Here is a 19,054-nt window from a genome sequence, read left to right as displayed (position 1 = left end):
CTGTTCCGCAACAACAAGCTGGAGCATTTAAACAGAGAGGCGGAACTGATCGTGTCGGGAATCTTACTACCCCCCGAGGTAGTAAAATTCCCGGAACGATCACTCGCACCTTTCTTCCCTCGTTCCGCAACTGTCGCATTTACACAGCAGGGCGGAGGGCCGAAAGGCCGGCATATTCCCGGCTTTCACTGGCTGTGTAAAAGGGGCTTATATGTTTTAAGGTTACGCCTGCATGTAAAGACTTATATTTCAGCATAGTCACCTGCACTGCTACCAGCTCATTCTGGTATACTAAGCTAAACTGAGAAGAAATTTGCATAGCACGTTTCTACATTGGCTTCATACATCATACAGTTGGAGGGCTTCAGGTGCTGAGAAGGCTATCTTTGTGCACATGGCATAATCATGTATTCAGGCGGTTAGGGCTTGATACGATCTGTAACTGTCAAGTTTATTAACAGCATTTCTCTGGGATGTCGTGGCCTCCAATCGGGGACCAAGCAACAGCTTTTTGATAAAGGCACAATGTGGGTGTTATATTACTGCTTGCAAATGATTTGAGAAAGGAGGTGTGTGTGTGTGTGTGTGTGTGTGTGTGTGTGTGTGTGTGTGTGTGTGTGTGTGTGTGTGTGTGTGTGTGTGTGTGTGTGTGTGTGTGTGTGTGTGTGTGTGTGTGTGTGTGTGTGTGTGTGTGTGTGTGTGTGTGTGTGTGTGTGTGTGTGTGTGTGTGTGTGTGTGTGTGTGTGTGTGTGTGTAAAACAAACAAACTTTGAGTGTGAAAGCTGTCACTGATACTGTGGCAACACCTTGGCTGTATACTGTGAGCCTACGAGGCTAGAGTGGGGAGCAGAGGCGACGTGAAACATTTGAATGTGCCTGCGTCTGCTTCCTCTTCTAGGTCCAGACAGGCTGCTGCTGGAAACTAAAACAAGAGCCATTCTCACGTGCACTCTGCCACTGCCATGCTCTGTTGTGTAACCATTAGGCTAGGCTTCTGTTCAAATGAATACACACAAACACAAAAACTAATCAAAGAGACTGGTGAAGTGGAGCAGAGTAAGTGGGTTAATGACTGAAACATTGTCAAACATATTTGTTTTCGTATGTCATTGTATATCATAACATTGCCATGTGCTTCCTCATATGATGGCTGAGTCATTATGGCAGTCAGATGTGTGTATGTATGTATGTGTGCTTGTTTGTGTGTGTGGGTGTGCTTGTATTATTCACACTGTGGGGAATCACCCATCAATCTGGGGAAAAACACATAGTCACCACAAGCTTACGTCTCAAGACTTTGGGGTTTCGGTTAGGTTAAGGGGTTGGAGTCGGGCATTTGGTGGTAGTTAGTGCTGTGTTACATTTTTTATATTTTACTTCTGATAGGTTATCATTTAAATGCACTGTGTTTGTATTAAATGCTCATACCATGGTAGTTTCTGCGATATGGGATGTAGTCCAACAGGCCATTAAGAATAGCTACTGTAGTATAGAGGATGATCATACACAAAACATACACAAAACATCATTTGCGCTTTAAAAATTGACATTCTGTGTCAATTTCGGCCTAGTGTTTTTTCTGTAGTTGCGTGCACACAGCTTTCCTGTGAAGTGAGATTATGTTATCAACATGTCATGTGAGCTAACTTTAGGTTGTTCCTCCAGATAAAGTGGTAATGGTCAGTGGTGATAAATGTATCCATACCGTCTGCTTCCTGACAACCTCATCAGACATGAGCATCAGTATTGAACTATTCTGAAAAAGTAACTATCACATTGAAATACCAAAATGTGTTTTTACATCCACTAGCAGCAATTTAAAAAAGTTATCACTTTCCCTCTGTACGGATAATAGAGATGCAAATTACATTAATGACATTTCATTATGAATGTTCACATGGTGTTTTGGTAAATACCATAGCATTTCAACCAATACAAATGATGGCCTATTCTAGAAAGATCAACCTGCTGTTGTAATAGACCAGAATTATTCATTGAGGTTAAGGCAACTCGTCATGGAATGAACATAGGTCAATAAGGTCTCCTTCCTTACCTTTCCCTGCATGTAGCAGAGCCCTGTGTGTGTGTGTGTGTGTGTGTGTGTGTGTGTGTGTGTGTGTGTGTGTGTGTGTGTGTGTGTGTGTGTGTGTGTGTGTGTGTGTGTGTGTGTGTGTGTGTGTGTGTGTGTGTGTGTGTGTGTGTGTGTGTGTGTGTGTGTGTGTGTGTGTGTGTGTGTGTGTGTGTGTGTGTGTTTTGTCAGTGTGCTCTTCAATGTCAGACCCATCCTTCCCTCACCCATAGGGAAGCAGTCGTCAACTCTCCAGGGAAGGTGGCTCACACACGCAGCCCCTCACGGCCCGACAAGGACCTTTACCACTGTGTGCATCTCATCCACTTCATTATTTCTCTCTCAGTCTGTCTATCTCACTCTTCCTCTGTAACACTTCCACTCGAATAAATGACTCCCATTCAATAACTTACATGTCACCGTGGCAATGAACAGGATATGAGTATACGGCCCAGTCCCTCAAACCATCTTCAGTGCACTCAGTAGGGAGGTTTTTGGACATTCCCTCATTGTTGTTTTTGAATTAGGTTGAATGTAATAATTAACTCAAAGAAATGCAGCCTGGCTCCAAATGTCAGGGTATCATTTCCATATTCAGTGGTGGCCCTTTCACCCTGGGGTCATGGTTAGCGAGTGTCACTCAGGATTTCATTACAAATTAAGCGAGAGTCAATTGTTTTAGTCTAATCTGCCCCATGACTGTTTGGATAACCTTGTTGGCCTGCACATGGCTTCAGACTGTTTTAGAATGGCATGACTCATTAGCCGACCAAAGAAGACATGTGAATGATAAATGGACATAACTGTTCTGCCTCCTGTTTGAAATATATAGTCCTGTGACATTAAAGAAAGATAGATGGAGAGAGGAAAAGTATCAAACCAGAGAAAGAATAGACTACCGGGAAAAAAAAATGTCCCTTCAAAATAAAAAAAGCCCACATGATGTTAAACATAATACTTATCATGCCAATATAACTGCACTTACTGAAATTAGAAAACATAGAGGAAGCATTTGTATGAGTAACCGCAATTGTCTTTGCTCTTTATGGTCAAAGTGAGCACATGCGTCAATGCCCAAAACGTGTTGGGGCATCCGCATATAGCCTCAGGTGCCCTATGTGTGTCATTGGTTGGTAACACTTTACAATAAGGTACACAAAAAAAGAGTAGTTACTCTTCCAAAAAAGAGTAGTTACTCTTTTTTGGAAGAGTAACTACTCTTTTTTGTGTACCTTATTGTAAAGTGTTACCGATTGGTTAACTGCAAATGTCCATGCCCATTAATTGAAAGACAGGATGCTGTTAATAATCCAGAATGATATGTTTGTGCTAATTTGTCACCAGCCAGTTCTTAAAAGGGCAAACTGGATTATAGATAATAAGTAATAATATAAGACACAAATTACTAGGTATGGATAGAACATGCAAGCTGGTTCCCCGACCAGCACAGTGCAAACCCATCAGACCAACAGTATGCTACAGCACAGCTATGGTTACGCATTACTAGGGTACAATACAAACAAACAATCAAACAGGAAGGACACGACTCAAATCAGTATAGCGTCTTATTTTGGAAAACGCAGAGCGGAAGTCACATCACAATGCGTACTTGACAGGTGCGTGAGTAGTTCCCTCTCCTCTCCTCCGCTCTGATCACTTGCGCTGAGTGCTTGTGGATGTGCTGTGCGGTCCTCCGTGTCTCCGTGGCGCAGGACAGGGTCGCTCGCCACGCCTTCAGGGACGCGCTCTCTCTCTCTGTGTCCGCTGGTCAACCGTCCACACAAGCCAGGGCACTTAACGAGAGCATTCTACCAACAGACATTTGTCTCCACTTAACATCAATCCGACAGGCTGCCCCTCTGGAGGAGTCCGGCTCTACTTCTCCAGCTGACCAGGCTGTTTTTCTAAACGCTCATTTCTTTTTTTTGGGAATATCTGGAGCGGCTGCTTTATTGATTTGACATCGGATACAAATCGTAAAAGGAAAAGATGGGCATCAAAGTGTAGTGCTGGTAAGTAGCGAAAGAGCAAGGTTTACCCACTACTACCGTATTTGCGTATTGAGATTGCGCACACGCCCACAGCGTGTGCGTGTGTGTGTGTGTGTGTGTGTGTGTGTGTGTGTGTGTGTGTGTGTGTGTGTGTGTGTGTGTGTGTGTGTGTGTGTGTGTGTGTGTGTGTGTGTGTGTGTGTGTGTGTGTGTGTGTGTGTGTGTGTGTGTGTGTGTGTGTGTGTGTGTGTGAGAGTCAGTCAGTCTTTGAGCGCAAGAGAGGTCTAATTAAAATGCTTCATGATCAGCCGTGCACGCACACGCTCTGTTTACTGTGACCGGAACACTGTGGTCGTCAAAGTAAGAACTCAAGATTTAAGATTGTTCATTTGTCAGATATGCATATACAACTAGCCTACAGCAGTGGTCTTTGGCAATGACATTCTTGAATAGAAGGCTCACTCCGACGATGCAATAGGATATAACAGAAGAAGAACGTATGCATTAGAGAAACACAAGTGAAGAGAGCTACCCAATACCTAAATAAACACCAAAATATTGCAATGGCATAGTGCAAATAAATACCTCGGACATGGAGGTTGTAGATGGAAAACAATAGTGTACATGGAATACAATGCTGTAAATGAAATATAACACATTGAATAGAATCATGTAAAATAAAATATGCATAGGTATTACCCGATACACCGTGGTAAGAACTTTAAGCAACAGTGGTGACATCATAATTCCTTATCGCGTTGGAGATACTGGAGCGCCGCTTGCATCACTTTACTACGATGAAAGCATCATGAGTCAGCGGCGTCGTGGTCTGTTCTACAGGGCGTGTGTGTGTGTGTGTGTGTGTGTGTGTGTGTGTGTGTGTGTGTGTGTGTGTGTGTGTGTGTGTGTGTGTGTGTGTGTGTGTGTGTGTGTGTGTGTGTGTGTGTGTGTGTGTGTGTGTGTGTGTGTGTGTGTGTGTGTGTGTGTGTGTGTGTGAGGGATCCAGTCACTGCGTCTATGCTGCCTCTGACACGTTTACAGCGGAGGACATTGAGCATGTCAGGCAGGTGACATTGCAATAGTCGATGGATAGAATTGAAAAGAAAGACGATTGTCAGGCAGGGGGCTGCTGCTGCTACTGACTGGGCTTGCTAAACTGGCGACATGGTGCCAAGCTTATCTGATTTTTTTGTTTAATTATTAACGTGTAATCCTGTGTGTAAACTCACTGCTGATTTTTCTCTCACACTCCCTGGCTCTGTTGATCCATTCTGTCTCTGCGTGCATATACACAGTGCAGTCAGTGCAGTGCCGGGGTGTTTGTTGTTTTCCCTGGGAGCTAGTACAGACTGAACAGGTGTGGCACTGTTGACATTCTCCTTGCACTGAATTAAAACAATCTGATCCATCCGCTAAGGCATCCAAGAAGAGCTGTCGAGCAGCCCCTTTAATCGCCCAGCTTTTCACAGCTCACCGGTGAAGAAGAAAAACACAAACAACAAAAGGTTTTTTATTATCTGTCTCTTGCAGCTTTTAAGGTGCATGAAAGTAAAGCTGGCTCTGTCAGAAGAAACCAGATAGGTAGGGGAGCGGGGAGAAATTCTAGCCGGTGTTGTTGATATTACCAGTAAAGCGGCTTTCTTCTCCCACTCTCTTTAAAACTCCTTTGTTTAATGACAAGTGACACAGAGCACAGGCTGTGTATTAACTCCAGACAGGTACCGAATCGTGTGCATTTTGTCAAAAAGTGATTTTGACAACAAGAATCGCTGACTCCACCTTTAACACTTGGCCCTGCTTGGTCCTTTTATTAACCCCCTCCCCCCCTCTGTTTAGGACACACGCAACCCTGGGAAATGTGTGTTTGCTCACTCACACCATCACTGGCAGCAGTTATGTGCTTCTGTAAGCCCAGAGGGGTTGAAAAACAAACCTTTTTTTTCTCAGGCTTTCAGAATGACAGCTTCCTTTGTGAAATGACAAAAAAATGCTGCACATCTACTTTCTTTGATGTTCTCTCCACTCCTCTCCTCTCTGCCCTAGAAAAGCACTGAATTATTCCATGGCGGACCATCATATGTATGCGCCCTTTGACTTTGTCCTCCAGCCATTTAGACCCCTGTGCGGTTCCTTCGGTTCCACCTTGTGTTCTCCTGGGTTCACTTACATTCGGTCCAGCTCGCCTGTGCCCTGCCTTGGAACAAAGCCAGTATAGTTGCTGCCCTTGGCGAACGGAATGGCTTTGAATTGAAATGACAGCTGGCTCTAACAGTACAGTAGATACGGGTCATAGGCTACAGTATACAGGCAAGAGTCACCCATAGCTAAGGGAAAAGGGGTGGGGGGGGGGGCTGTCAGAAGTGACAAGTGTGCAGGTACAGACACAGACTGTAGGCTAAAGCACATGTTCCCTCACATTCAGGCCAGGTCTGCAGGGACTGACAGGTGTGCCGTTAATGAGGGCAACGTTTTGGCTTAACGTGAGATTGTAAGAGGGAAGTTCCCATAGAGTTAGAATGACAGTCTTTTGTGAGTGTGTGTTTGGGGAGAGAGGAGGGGGTGTGGGGAAGGGTCTGTCTGTCTGGGCCACGTCGACAGGGAGGTAAACACAGTAGCTGTTAGTCTGGTAGCAATGACAGCTTTATCGCTTCCACAAGGTTTATGGCTGTGTGTGGAGTGCGTGCGTGATGTGTGTTTGTGTGTGTGTGTGTGTGTGGGGGGGTTGTATGGGGGAAGTGTTACACACACGGTATTCCATTCTGCAGACATTACGGCTATGTGGCGGATCAGTCAAAAACAGGGAATCCACTACGACATCCGACCTACGGGCACCTCTCTTACTTGGGACACCAGAAATTCAAGTGCACTGTGTGATTGTCTATCGCACATGAGCATGACCCCTTTCCTCTCTCATTGGTTGGATGGATGTATGACTGATCAGTCAGAAGAGAACAATATTATGTTGGTCTTTTATTTTCTATTTAGAGAAGTTCTCGTATAGGGAAAGTCCATAGCAATGAAAGGAAACGGATTATAAATAGTCAAATAAATAGATAATTATAGGAAAGGAAGACTTCATTTTATACATGACTCATTTGTATTCATGCATCTATTCAATATAAGTGTGAAATGGGGAAATTCCCAAAGTTACCATTTCAACAAATAAGATTAAAAGAAAACTCCTTGCATAAACAGTTCTACAGCACTGTGGGAGCTGGTTTGAATAAGGGTCAGAACGTTGACATGGCCGCTTGTGTACCTGACCAGCCTTTGAGTGTCCTTTGCCATTGGATGATAGGTGATCTCGCCGACAGGCCGGGGCACATAGGGTTCACATGTGGAATCTCTCTAGTCACAGCCACCTGCTGTGTCTCCGGAGCAAAAGAGTGAGGGGGAAGGAAGAAGGAAGAAGGGATTTTAATGGAATAAGAATGATAAGAGTGGGGGTGTCACAGTGGGGCCTCAACAGGCATCTAATTAGTTCCCAACAGGAGCTTTGGCTCCATGGCAATGCTCTTAGCTCCCCCCCCCCCCACCTGCTTGGCCCTGCATGCTGTCATATGTAGGCAGCTATCGACAGTCTGTCTTTATGGATTGGCTTGTTCAAAAAAGGGCAAATACATATGATTGGATCCCCGGTGTGTTCAATAAACCACTGGAGCAAGCATATAGATTTACTCCATCACATATACAGTATATAGGCTCCACCATCATTTTCCCCATCGTGTGTGGACTGTACGTTTTTATGAGAATTTGATTTGGTTTATGAGGCTGGGGAGCTGGGGAATTCAGACCAGGCCAGATACGTTTTAACATGAGGGAAGTGTAGAGTTTTTGACTGGTATCCGTGCTATGGAGCAATGTTTTGAATGGGTAGGTCCCTGGTTTGTTTGTATTCTGCACACACATGTGATGTACACACACACACACACACACAATGCACATTCCTGCCGATGTCTTCACACAATCCTGTTAATCAACAGGCAGTGTCAGAAAGGCACAGAGAAGCATAGCAGTGCAGAGGCAAAGGCAATGGAGAAAAAGGAAGCTTTGCTACATGCAATGCAGGATTTAAAGAGGGAAGTGAATTCAATGTGTTTATTAGACCTCATGGATACACGCAATGTGTTTGGTCAGAAACGCTGAATGTAAAAATAAATCCTTATGTAAGTTATTTTGATATGGGTAGTGAAACTCATCTATCAGCTGTGGTTCTCTGAAAATCTAGATTAGAAATCCTTTTTGCCATTGTACTACCATACAACTAAATTTAGGCGCAATGCATGAGAGGATCCGGAAAAAAAAACTGCTGAAAAAGCAGCTTTATTAAACCAAAAGCAGTGTGTGTACACTCACTCACACACACACACACACGCACACACACACACACACACACACACACACACACACACACACACACACACACACACACACACACACACACACACACACACACACATGCACCTGAGTAGTAATAGTGGAGTATTGCACATATTGAATGTTCCAAGTTTTACAAGGACCAAAGAAATAAATATTTAGGTAGTGCAAGTGTTAGTGACAGTGATTGCAAAAGGATGGAACCAATGGTAAAGTAGGTCTGAACAATCATTATCAACTGGTTGACTGGTTGGTAACGTGGTTCCACTCTAAGAATAGGGTGTTAATTATAGCAGTCAATGGACCAAATATGTTGATATATGTATTAGCGCCATCTTGCCCCACTGGGAATTCCCCTGATAATCTGTTAACACCAGTCTGCTGTGGTGGTGCTAGTATTGCTGTAATTCATAGAACGACTGTCGAATGCACAGAAGGTATTAATGCATCATGAAATCTATTTAATACTACAGTATATGAATGCACCATGTTCTAGCTTGGCTCAGGGATCAGTGTTATTTCAGAAAGCATTATGGACAGAAACATGAGATTTGAATTATGTTTGTGTCCAAATATAATTAGCTGTGGATTAATGAAGCATGTATGCTGACCTCATGTCTGCGGCTAATCATATGAAAATGCACGGGGCATGGCATGTGAACAGACCATGGGGCCATGCAATCCCTCGACACTAATTAGTATGCTTTCGACATCATACATCAGCAGCAATGACACACGGCGCGTCCTCTGCCTATGTTGGCTGTAATGGGAGGATAGATGTACACTAACAGGGAATGAGACAGCCAGTGATTGAAATGTGTAACGTCTGGTTATTAGATTTGCATCTGTTGCCGTGTCGCTCATTAGTTGTGTTGGCGGCGGATATTGTGCAGGTTTTTATGATTGAGAGTTAATACAATGATGCTGAGTGGGTGTTTGGATGAACAGGCTCATTTTAAATAGAGTTTGAAAGACTATTGAGGTATAGCAGCACATTGTTTCATTCATTCTTTTGATTATCTTCCTGGATGCTCATAATCACACCACCATGTTTTCCCCATCGCATATTCTTCCATCCATCTTGCTGCAGCTGGTAATTTCTCTAAGTGCCACTTGTGGAAAATGAAGCCTTGTTTAGAGACAAAATCAGTCTTGTCTGAATTTCCCCCTCAAATGTAATCATTCAAGGCATCGCATCAACAGCCGTTGTACATTGGAATATTATGAATTATACATGACTGTTTTTTTTTAAAGTGTAATGACCATTGTGAATGACAGATTGAGGGCACTCGAGCCTCAGATGCGTGCCTCCACCAAGAGCCAATCAGTGCTCGACTCCAATTATCTATAGTAATTTGATTAATTGCCCAGACCCATCGACTGTCAAAGCCCTTCAATTCATATTAGAATGTCATTTCCATCCACTCTCAACAGGAGGGGAATGGATTCAGTGTATTTCTCACACATGTGAAGTGGTTGGAAAGAGGGAAGTCAGTGCATAATGGTGCCTTACCAACAAGAATTCTTCAGAATCGCTGACTCCACCTTTAAGGGCACGGTCATTGCATCTAGCTTTTTTATCACTCTGTTTTTGTTCAAAATGTGAGAAAACATTGTTATACAGCCACACCCCTTGGAGAGCAGTAGGACAGATGTTGCATTCACGTCTCTGAAATGACTTCATTTGTCTTGGACTTAGATACACTTTGACTCCTTTAACCCTTTTGCAAGCGCGCACACACACACACACACACGGACACATGCACACACACACACGCACACACATGGACACACACACACACACACTGAAACATAAACAAATGTGTGCGCGCAACTGTGTCCATACTCGCTCAGGAATGAGGTCGTTGGCTATACATGCATGCACAGGGTGTGTCCGCGGAGGAGAGAATTCTCCAGTGAGCTTTTCAATGGGACTGATGGAGCTGGTGGTTGGTGGGTGTGGAACAGGTGCCAGGATGTCAGCATGACCCCCTGATCACACACTAAAAGAGGTGGGGGGAATTCCAATGAAAGAGATTTTGGTAAGCGTGTCCTTTTTAAGCCGCGAGTGTGATTCCCCAGCCACTGTCAGGCCCGTATACCACAGAGGGAGGCTGGGGAATGGGTGGGGTGCTGCTGGAATGCCTCAACAGTAACTCAATCCTGTGTTTGGCTCTCGCGTGGGTGCAAGTGTGCATGCATGTGTTAGTTTTTTCAAGGCACAATGAAGTCATTTGTTTTCGGCCTCACACTCCCTCCCCAAACACACAAACCATCAACCGACAGTAGTGCGTTGGTTTCATTCTGTAGCAACGCGTGTGCTGTGACATATGTGCGGTTATTTTGTCAGCGGTGCCAGGCAGCCAGCCACCGTGCAGCTCAGCAGCCATGTTGGCTCTGCCCCCCTTTTGCACCTCGGCAATTCAGACTGGTTGCCAATACATTTTCGGTCTCCTGTTGGGAGGCTGGGGATGATGGTAGGGGCAGGGGGCCAAGAAGCCTCCCCTCATGCCAGCAGCTCCCGCTAGCAGAGCAGGGCTGCTGCTGGGCCATCTGTACAGTGTGTAAAGTAGGGCGTGGAGAGAGAGGGATGGAGGAAGAGGAGTAGGAGGGAGGGCTATTGAAGGGACATGTTGAGGGTGAAACGGGAGTGAGAGGCTGGATGACAAAGAGGCGTTTACTGTATTTTAAACCCCCTGTCACGAGCACACTCAGTTATTTTCTGCTACTGCATCACTTTAGCTTTCAAAGAACACTGTGGAGAAGATTTAGGCCAGTGCTGCAACTCTCTAAAGGCACACAAAACAGTGTCAGGCTCAGAAATAAGCAAGGATCTGTTCTGCTTTTTGAGAGCGCTGTCCATAAATAGATGAGGTGTTGAAAACTGTAATGTGTTAAAGGAGCAAACATGTGGATCCTAAATTAGAAAGGAGGTGTGAGAAAGTACGTATATGAGTTGTTGAGGAGGGAGCCTGGGAGTTATATGATGTAGTCGGTGTTTGAATAGATGGGTTTGAGCTGCTTTTCCTCCAAAAGTACCAGGAACTTTTACTTCCAGGTTCTCCCCTTCAAAGAAACTAAAAAGTCCATGTGGCCAATTGTTGCCGTAAGTCCCAGTATGGTTATGAGAATCAGGTCGATGACTTATAGAAAAGCAGGGAAAGTAACTGCATTGCGCATGTCAACACACTACTGTGTTGAGTTTTGACAGACATCGGGGTGCCTAATTTCATATAAAGATATTTAGCTATTTTCGCATCGATACGCTTATGGGAGGCTTTATTTTGAATGACGCACCAGAATTGATGAAACTACTAGAGTGAATGTTGCCGGTATGATGTCAATATGACGGTCAACAGATTATTTATCTATATTAGCAGAGAGACAAGTTCCTAGTTCCAGAAAGTTCCTGGGGTGGAAACAAAATGAGCTTTTTTAGAGCCTAGTCCTAAAATAGATAAGGTGTTGATACTGTAATGTGTTGATGGAGCGAAAATGTGGATCCTAACTTAGAAAGGAAGTGTGAGGGTACTGTATGTAAATGAGTTGTTGAGGAAGGAGGGAGTCATAGGATGTACGAAAATAGTTTAATGAGTCTGAATGGAGGTGCATTCGACATTCATAGACTGTCTGCACACACACTATCCTGAGGGTGGGGGTAGGGATATCACCCTCTTACCCCCCTACACAGCAGACTTTTCTCTACAATCTTTTTTTTAACATTTTATTCTTATACTCATCACATCCCAGTGCGAGGCAGGTAGATGCAGTATTTACAACAGTCCTTTTATTTCCCCTTTCCCTCTATCTCTCTGAAACCAGGAAGCAACTGCAGAAACAAAACAAAACGTTACCGCAATACCCATCCCGGATATTTGCTGCGCTTCACCCCTCTGATGATGTGCCGCTCCTCTAAGAATAGCATTGCGTCACATCTGTGTTTCACACTCGCTTTGAGGTGTTTCTCAGTGTTGACATGCTGTATCCTCTCTGTGAAAGTAAAGGTGTTCAGTGTATAAGAAACACCTATATAAAAATAAATATGTCAGAAAAGAATTATATTATATATACAGTATATATATTATAATTGAACATTTCCTGGAAAGCAATAGGAAAGCAATGGTCTATTCACCGTACAGCACCCTATGCCCCTTATCAGTTGAATGAGGTCTTCTGGTGCAGGAATGGATTTTGTAGGCCTTTGTGTATCTGCTGTACCCTCCAGAACATGAAAGCACACTTTGAGAACACACTTCAAGCCAGAGGAAGAATGCTGTTGAACAAAGAGAAAAAAGAAAATAGTTGTTTGGGGGTTGGTAGAAAACTTCAGGTAATGTTGGGGATTGTAAAATATGAATATATACCTTTCTTCAATTAATCAAATGTGAAGAGTCAAAGGGTTTACTGAGAAAACAAAAAACAAAAAACAAAAAAACAATTCTTTATTTTTTTTCCTGCTATAAAAAGCATTGGTCTCTAGGATACAGACCTGTAGTCACGTATCTTGTTTTGTAAGGAACCTTGTATAAAGGGAATTTAAGTGTTTCAGAACAGACCAAATGGAGTGTAATATTCTTAAGTATGTTTTAATTAGTGTATAATCACTTGAAAATAAAAGTTGTTGCTTTTATTTCCTTAGAATGAGCCTTTTATATCTACATGGGGGCGCGCCATCATATATTGCACCGCCATGTTTCTAGCACAGAGCGGACAAACGCAATGGCCTTTACTCACAGCACCTTTCAACTTTAACTGGGATGATGATGGCTAGACAAGGCCAGCGGTGCCAGCCAATCAAAGTCCACTGTGACCTGTTATCCTAATGGATCTTATGAAGTCTTTCTCTTGAAGACCTTTACAAAAGAGTCCGATCATCAACAACAACAACAACAACAACAACAACCCCAGAGTGTCTTTAGACTATGGATCCATCCTCCCCCACACAGGAGCCTTAACTCTCCTTTCACCCTTGACTCCTTAATGAAAGAGGTCACAGTGCTTTGATTTCTTCTAACAAAGCGTCTTCAGTCTGAAGGGAAAGCCATCTCTAATCCTGGCTGTCCTCATCTATTCATCTCTTAGTGACAGAAAAGATTTGTCAGCAGCTGTGTCACCATTCTCCTTAACACACACACACACACACACACACACACACACACACACACACACAAACGTAGGTGTGAGTAATACTGTTTATGTGGTGAAACAGGTTTTACAGAGACCGAGATGGATATGGCTTAAGGAAACCGGAGATTAACTGAATTGTGATGCTGTTTGACAGCGTCAAGCTGCTTCAGTCGCGTCAGGAATGCCATTGTTTCATCAACACACACCTCTAATACATACACACACACACACACACACACACACACACACACTCACAGCTAGACAGTCAAGGGTGCTGATAGAGATTGTGCGTCCCCAGACTGTGTCGTTCTGTTAATCACGGTAGAACAAAGCAGGCGGAAGGATCCCCTCCCTGATGGCAATGATAACAGCCTGACAGAATCATAAGACAAAAAACAACGCTTGCACATTCACACACACACTCACACTCACAAGTACACATGCACGCTGCAAGGGCCCCAAACAATGAAACTCCCCCAGCTGTCTAGACAGAGTGCAGGGCCACTGTTGGAGATCTCAGGGGGGATTAGAGCACACACCACTACTCACCTGTTCTAAGCTGCTTCTTTCTCCTTGTGCTTTTTCATGCGGCGTTGATGCAATGTGACAGGCGCTGGGGGAGCTTGGCCTATCATGAGGCATGAAAGCAATGTATACATAGAGTACAGCTGGGGATGACTTCTTCGTCGCATTGTTATAAGACGCTATAAAAAGTAGTCATCCATGATATCTTCTTTGAAGTAGCTGTCCATTTTTAGTGCTCAATTGCCACTTGTCAATGTGAAGCGAATTTCTTGGAAGTTTGCCAAAAAGCTGATAATCTCTACTAGTTTCGACAGAAGATAGCGGCATAGGCGAAGAACCATACCATGGCTGTAATAAAAAGTAGATATCACAAACCATAAACTAAACAAACATAGAGAGGTCTGCAGGAATTGGTTGCAAGTGTGTGTGTGTGTGTGTGTGTGTGTGTGTGTGTGTGTGTGTGTGTGTGTGTGTGTGTGTGTGTGTGTGTGTGTGTGTGTATACATAAACCATTCCTAAACCATTATGCTGAGATTATGGACACAGACGACAAAGCTCATCATTCACGTGTGTTCAATGTTCAGTACGTCAGAACTTATCTCTAAAAAACACCTCAAGCGAGCGTAAACATTTAAACATTTTTGCATATTAGAATTTGTTTTGGCCTTTCAATCACCTTTTTGGAAACCCAGCTCCTGAACAGGAAGCAGAGTGTGTCATACCATAAGACATACTCATCTGTAGAAGAGTAACCTGACCGACCTCTCTGGCCCATACAATGCAGACAGTCGGATGTTGACTGTGAGACATGCAGAGCGGTGATGAAGTGATATATCAGAGTTGGAGAAATGCTGCAGGGAGGAGGAGGAGAGCTCAGGAGGAAGCAACCGGGAGAAATAAGGAGAGTGGAGATTATCACCAAAGACTGAGTAAACCATTGCCAGTGTGGGCACGTAGAATAAATCTCTCAGTACGTTCATGAATACCAACCCGCTGTGTGTGTGTGTGTGTGTGTGTGTGTGTGTGTGTGTGTGTGTGTGTGTGTGTGTGTGTGTGTGTGTGTGTGTGTGTGTGTGTGTGTGTGTGTGTGTGTGTGTGTGTGTGTGTGTGTGTGTGTGTGTGTGTGTGTGTGTGTGTGTGTGATGACTCACAGATATACTCCAGGACTTGAGCAGAGTTTGTTTTCCGCTCAGGCCTATCACAGAGGAAGTTCCTTCTAGTTGCCATAATGCTTTGCTTTCCCACTGCGTCTGTGCTGTTGCAGAGGCTTGTTGGATTTGTCAATTTCTCTGTGTTTCTGTGCCATGTCTTCTGTGTGGCTATACTGTATGTTGTAATCCAATCTAGTGGAGGTCACTGCAAGGGCACCCTGGGCTTGCCCCTTTGGGAACCCAATCTAGACAGTGACAATCACTTTTATAGTGGGGAAAAAACACTCAAATAAGGAAACAAGTTTTTTAGATTATAGCGGCCATATTTTTCAACTGATGTCTAACCGTGGAAAATAGACTGTTTTAAGGGTGCAGTGTGTAAGGGGAATTGCTGTCTTTCAGAACAGACTTTGTAGAAATGGAATATAATATTTAATAGTGTTTTAATTAGTGTATAATCTCTTGAATGAACCTTTTATATCTACATAGGAGTGGGGCGCACCACCATGTTTCTACATTATATATAGTGGATGTCCGCCAGAAATGGACCTGTTGGAAGACGATTGCGTATGGTATTGTATAGCTTCAATATTTAGACTTTTTCACAAATCGGGGTGCAATACAGGAGTCATGATAAAATCTAAACGGATCATACAACATAACATCGGCCCCCTTACACACATAACATACTGTATAATGATAGACATGGCCATGGGTGTCAGCGGTACAAGTTGGAAGGGAGGCTGTAAAAGAGGCCACAGAAAGCCTCCCCATCCCCCCAGCCTCGTGTGTTTGTGTTTAGTTGTGGACAAGTGCATGAAGGAGTGCTCCGGCAGAACAAAGGAAATCTGAACCCATGGCACAGGGAACTTGAGACATGAGTAACGCTTCCGCACGGCAGTATGCGGTTGACCTCTCACCCCCCCCCAGGGACCTGTGACACCCCGGACAGTTAATCCAGGGGGCAGATAGGAGGGGTGATGAGGGGGAAAGGAACCTGAAGGTCACCGGAGGATACAACGATTGCAGCAAACCTAGAGCATTTCTATAGGTTTTTAACTCGAGTGATTTAGGAAGATTGCCGATGTGGCCATTTCTCAGAAGTGTTCCTGCTATGAAATTGAAATGTATTTTCTGTGCAACAAGCATGTAGGAGGAATGTGGCGTGCTAAAGTGCTTACATCTGAAATGACTTCCTGCATGTTGCTCAAGGTCTGTCAGCAAGTGGTTTTGCTGCCCTTGTCGTGACTCCTGAGGCTTGACTGAAAAGACAATCAAACAGAGTGAACGGCTGTGATTCCTTACATAGCAGACTAGAGGCTGGATCACTTCCGCCCAATCATATGGTCATATAGCGTGGGTAACAAGCATAGAAGAAAATTCATACTTCATATTCACAGTGGTGGTGGTAGTTTAATCTCCCCTTGTTATCTCTAAATTGAATTACTTTGCATTTTTTCTCCTTTATCTCCTTTATTTTAACCAATATTTTAATTTTTGTTCTACCGTGCCATTTTAAAACTAATGAAAGACATGTGTCCATGATTTATCAGTTGAACGTAGATGACATTTAGGTGATGATGATGATGATAAGACCCTGAGGATCACAATGCTCTCTGTATCCGTACTAGTATCTCTACTCTAGTGGAATGTATCTTTCCACTACAGCTGCAGTGTTGGGCCATCGAGGGAACGATGGCGTTGAATTTTTAAAATGTGTAACCCGAAGCTTTCTTAAAAGGGAAACCCATACGGGGCAGGACTGGAGGCAGCTACAGTATCCCTGGCGACACTGAGTGACCCATATTTTCTCTGTCTCGTGGATGTGGGAGACCGGGGCAGCTGTTGGAATGAGAGTGAATAGGATATGATGATGTGCTAGGAGGATGAACAGAAGACAGTAAAAAGAGAGGAGTGTGTTAGAGAGTTCAGGGTAAATGAGAGAGGCAGATTGCAGTGAGAGTGTGAAAGATAGATTGATGCTTTGTTGTCTAGTGCGTATGCAAAGTGCCCAGCCCACATGTACCTACTGTACAAGAGAACAAGGACAAGAACGCTTCCCTTCTTTAAAGGGATAGTTCAGTATTTTTGAAGTGGGGTTGTACTTATGCATAGTTAGTATGTTACCTTATGGAGATGGCTGTCAGCGCAGTCATTTTAAAGAGTTTGGAAGAGAAGTTGCTGTATAGAAGTCGGCCTTGCACTGTTTCAGAGGGGGCCAGAAGAAAAACTTTTTTTTCAAATATATAAATGCTTACCTAAAAAATAAATATTGTTACAATTAATTAATTAATACGGTAACAGACTAACTATGCATAAGAAACTTTTAAAACCCCACTTCAAAAATACCGAACTATCCCTTTAAACACAGCTAAAGACCTCATCGGAACTGAAAGCTGTTCCACTGAAACACATATTTAGATGTTGGCGATATGGCCATAAATGTTATAATGATTAAAAAGTTCTTATTAGTCTATAGAGGCCTATGGATAATTATCACGATAAATGTGAAATAATTATACATCTCAAGTTTTAAGGCCGATTTTTTCCTACTGAGTGAAAGTTAATTGTGGTTTAGACTAATGCTGATATGAAAGTTTTCTGCTGGGTCATCACTTACTGGCCTGGCCTAAAAACACACGTTGGGGGACTGTAATGTCTGCCTTTCTGCCTGTTCTAGAAACTGATGTTGTTTCAGATGATGGAAAATGTGTGTGGTGTGTTTTCCCGTTTTAACAGCCACGTGTCTTCTGCACAGTTTGCAGTATAAGCTGCTCTGTTTTGTTGTTGGATGGTAATAAATAGCCCAAATATTTCCATACTACTGAAGTTCAGTGACCTTTATGCTTGTCTGACTCATTTTGCATATATTTTTATTCCACCCCAACTACAAGCCCTTCACTCAAGCCTGCCTATTCCTGCAACATGATTGGCTGTTCCTCTTCCTCTTCTGTTTTATTGTGGGTAGCATTTAGTCTCCTGCTGTATGAGTGCTTTAATTCTATGCATTTTTTATTGAATTATCGGTTAATCTCCCAGTGCTACACTGCTACACTTAAAGAGCAATAATGATATTCACTTTCAATCTTTCCTAAATCACATAATATACAATCTGTTCTTCTCTACTAATAATCCTGTCTGTTTCTGGGAATATAGCTGAACCTAACTGTGCACATAGAGATCTTTGACTTTTTGGTCATAGTCTGCTTCACATAATGCTCTAGTCGATTGACTGTGTTTAAATCATTTAGGTTCCTACCAAACATCAACTGACCAACACATTCCAGCGCTAATACACTGTATCCTGTATTGATCATATAGACAATAAGGATTTCCTCTCACTAATCCAGTCAAAGATCTTTCTATTGAGCTGTTGGGAGCTTGCCTCCCATCAAACCATTACCACCAATTGCTAGAAGTGGAGTAGTTGTGCCAGACACCTAATGTGAGCAACATTTCCTTTTAAATTCATTTCCTCTCGCCCCAAATCTAATTACCTTCTACCCGTAATGCGCTTGAGTGTCCATTTCATGCTACTCAACTTCCTCATCCTGTCCTACATTCTGCTGACTCTTCTCTTTCTGTCTCTTTTGTGTTTCAGACAGTGATGCCCCAGACTGTGTGCTCAGGCACCATGTACAGCGGTCCCAGTGGCTTCAGCCCTCATCTGGCCTGTGCTGAGCCTGGGGAGGAGGAGGAGGAGGAGGCCCCTCAGGAGGGCCCGGGCCCCGGGGCCGGCCTGGCTGATGGACCCCAGATCACCTCCGCCTCCCTGGACACACTCATCCAGAACCTGGTGCCCACTGCCGATTACTA

At 43.6% G+C, this 19,054-nt stretch overlaps 1 protein-coding gene across 1 annotated transcript in view; it reads left to right on the top strand.

The window, feature by feature from the left end:
* Nucleotides 1-3,757: 3,757 nt before the first annotated feature.
* The window catches only part of LOC307256231 (ras-GEF domain-containing family member 1C-like), a 24,013-nt gene continuing 8,716 nt past the window's right edge, over nt 3,758-19,054 (top strand). Inside the window, exons 1-2 of the mRNA XM_080035132.1 lie at nt 3,758-4,080; nt 18,840-19,054. The exon at nt 18,840-19,054 is cut by the window's right edge and continues 7 nt beyond it. Of these exons, the coding sequence (XP_079891258.1) occupies nt 18,846-19,054 (209 nt within the window). The 5' untranslated portion in view covers nt 3,758-4,080; nt 18,840-18,845. The remainder of the gene's footprint in view (nt 4,081-18,839) is intronic.

This window comes from Ammodytes marinus (genome assembly GCF_949987685.1).
Source record: "Ammodytes marinus genome assembly, chromosome: 10".
Classification (NCBI taxonomy): Eukaryota; Metazoa; Chordata; class Actinopteri; order Uranoscopiformes; family Ammodytidae; genus Ammodytes; species Ammodytes marinus.
The sequence above is the reverse complement of the archived record's forward strand: the minus strand, read 5'-3'. Positions and strand labels throughout refer to the sequence as shown.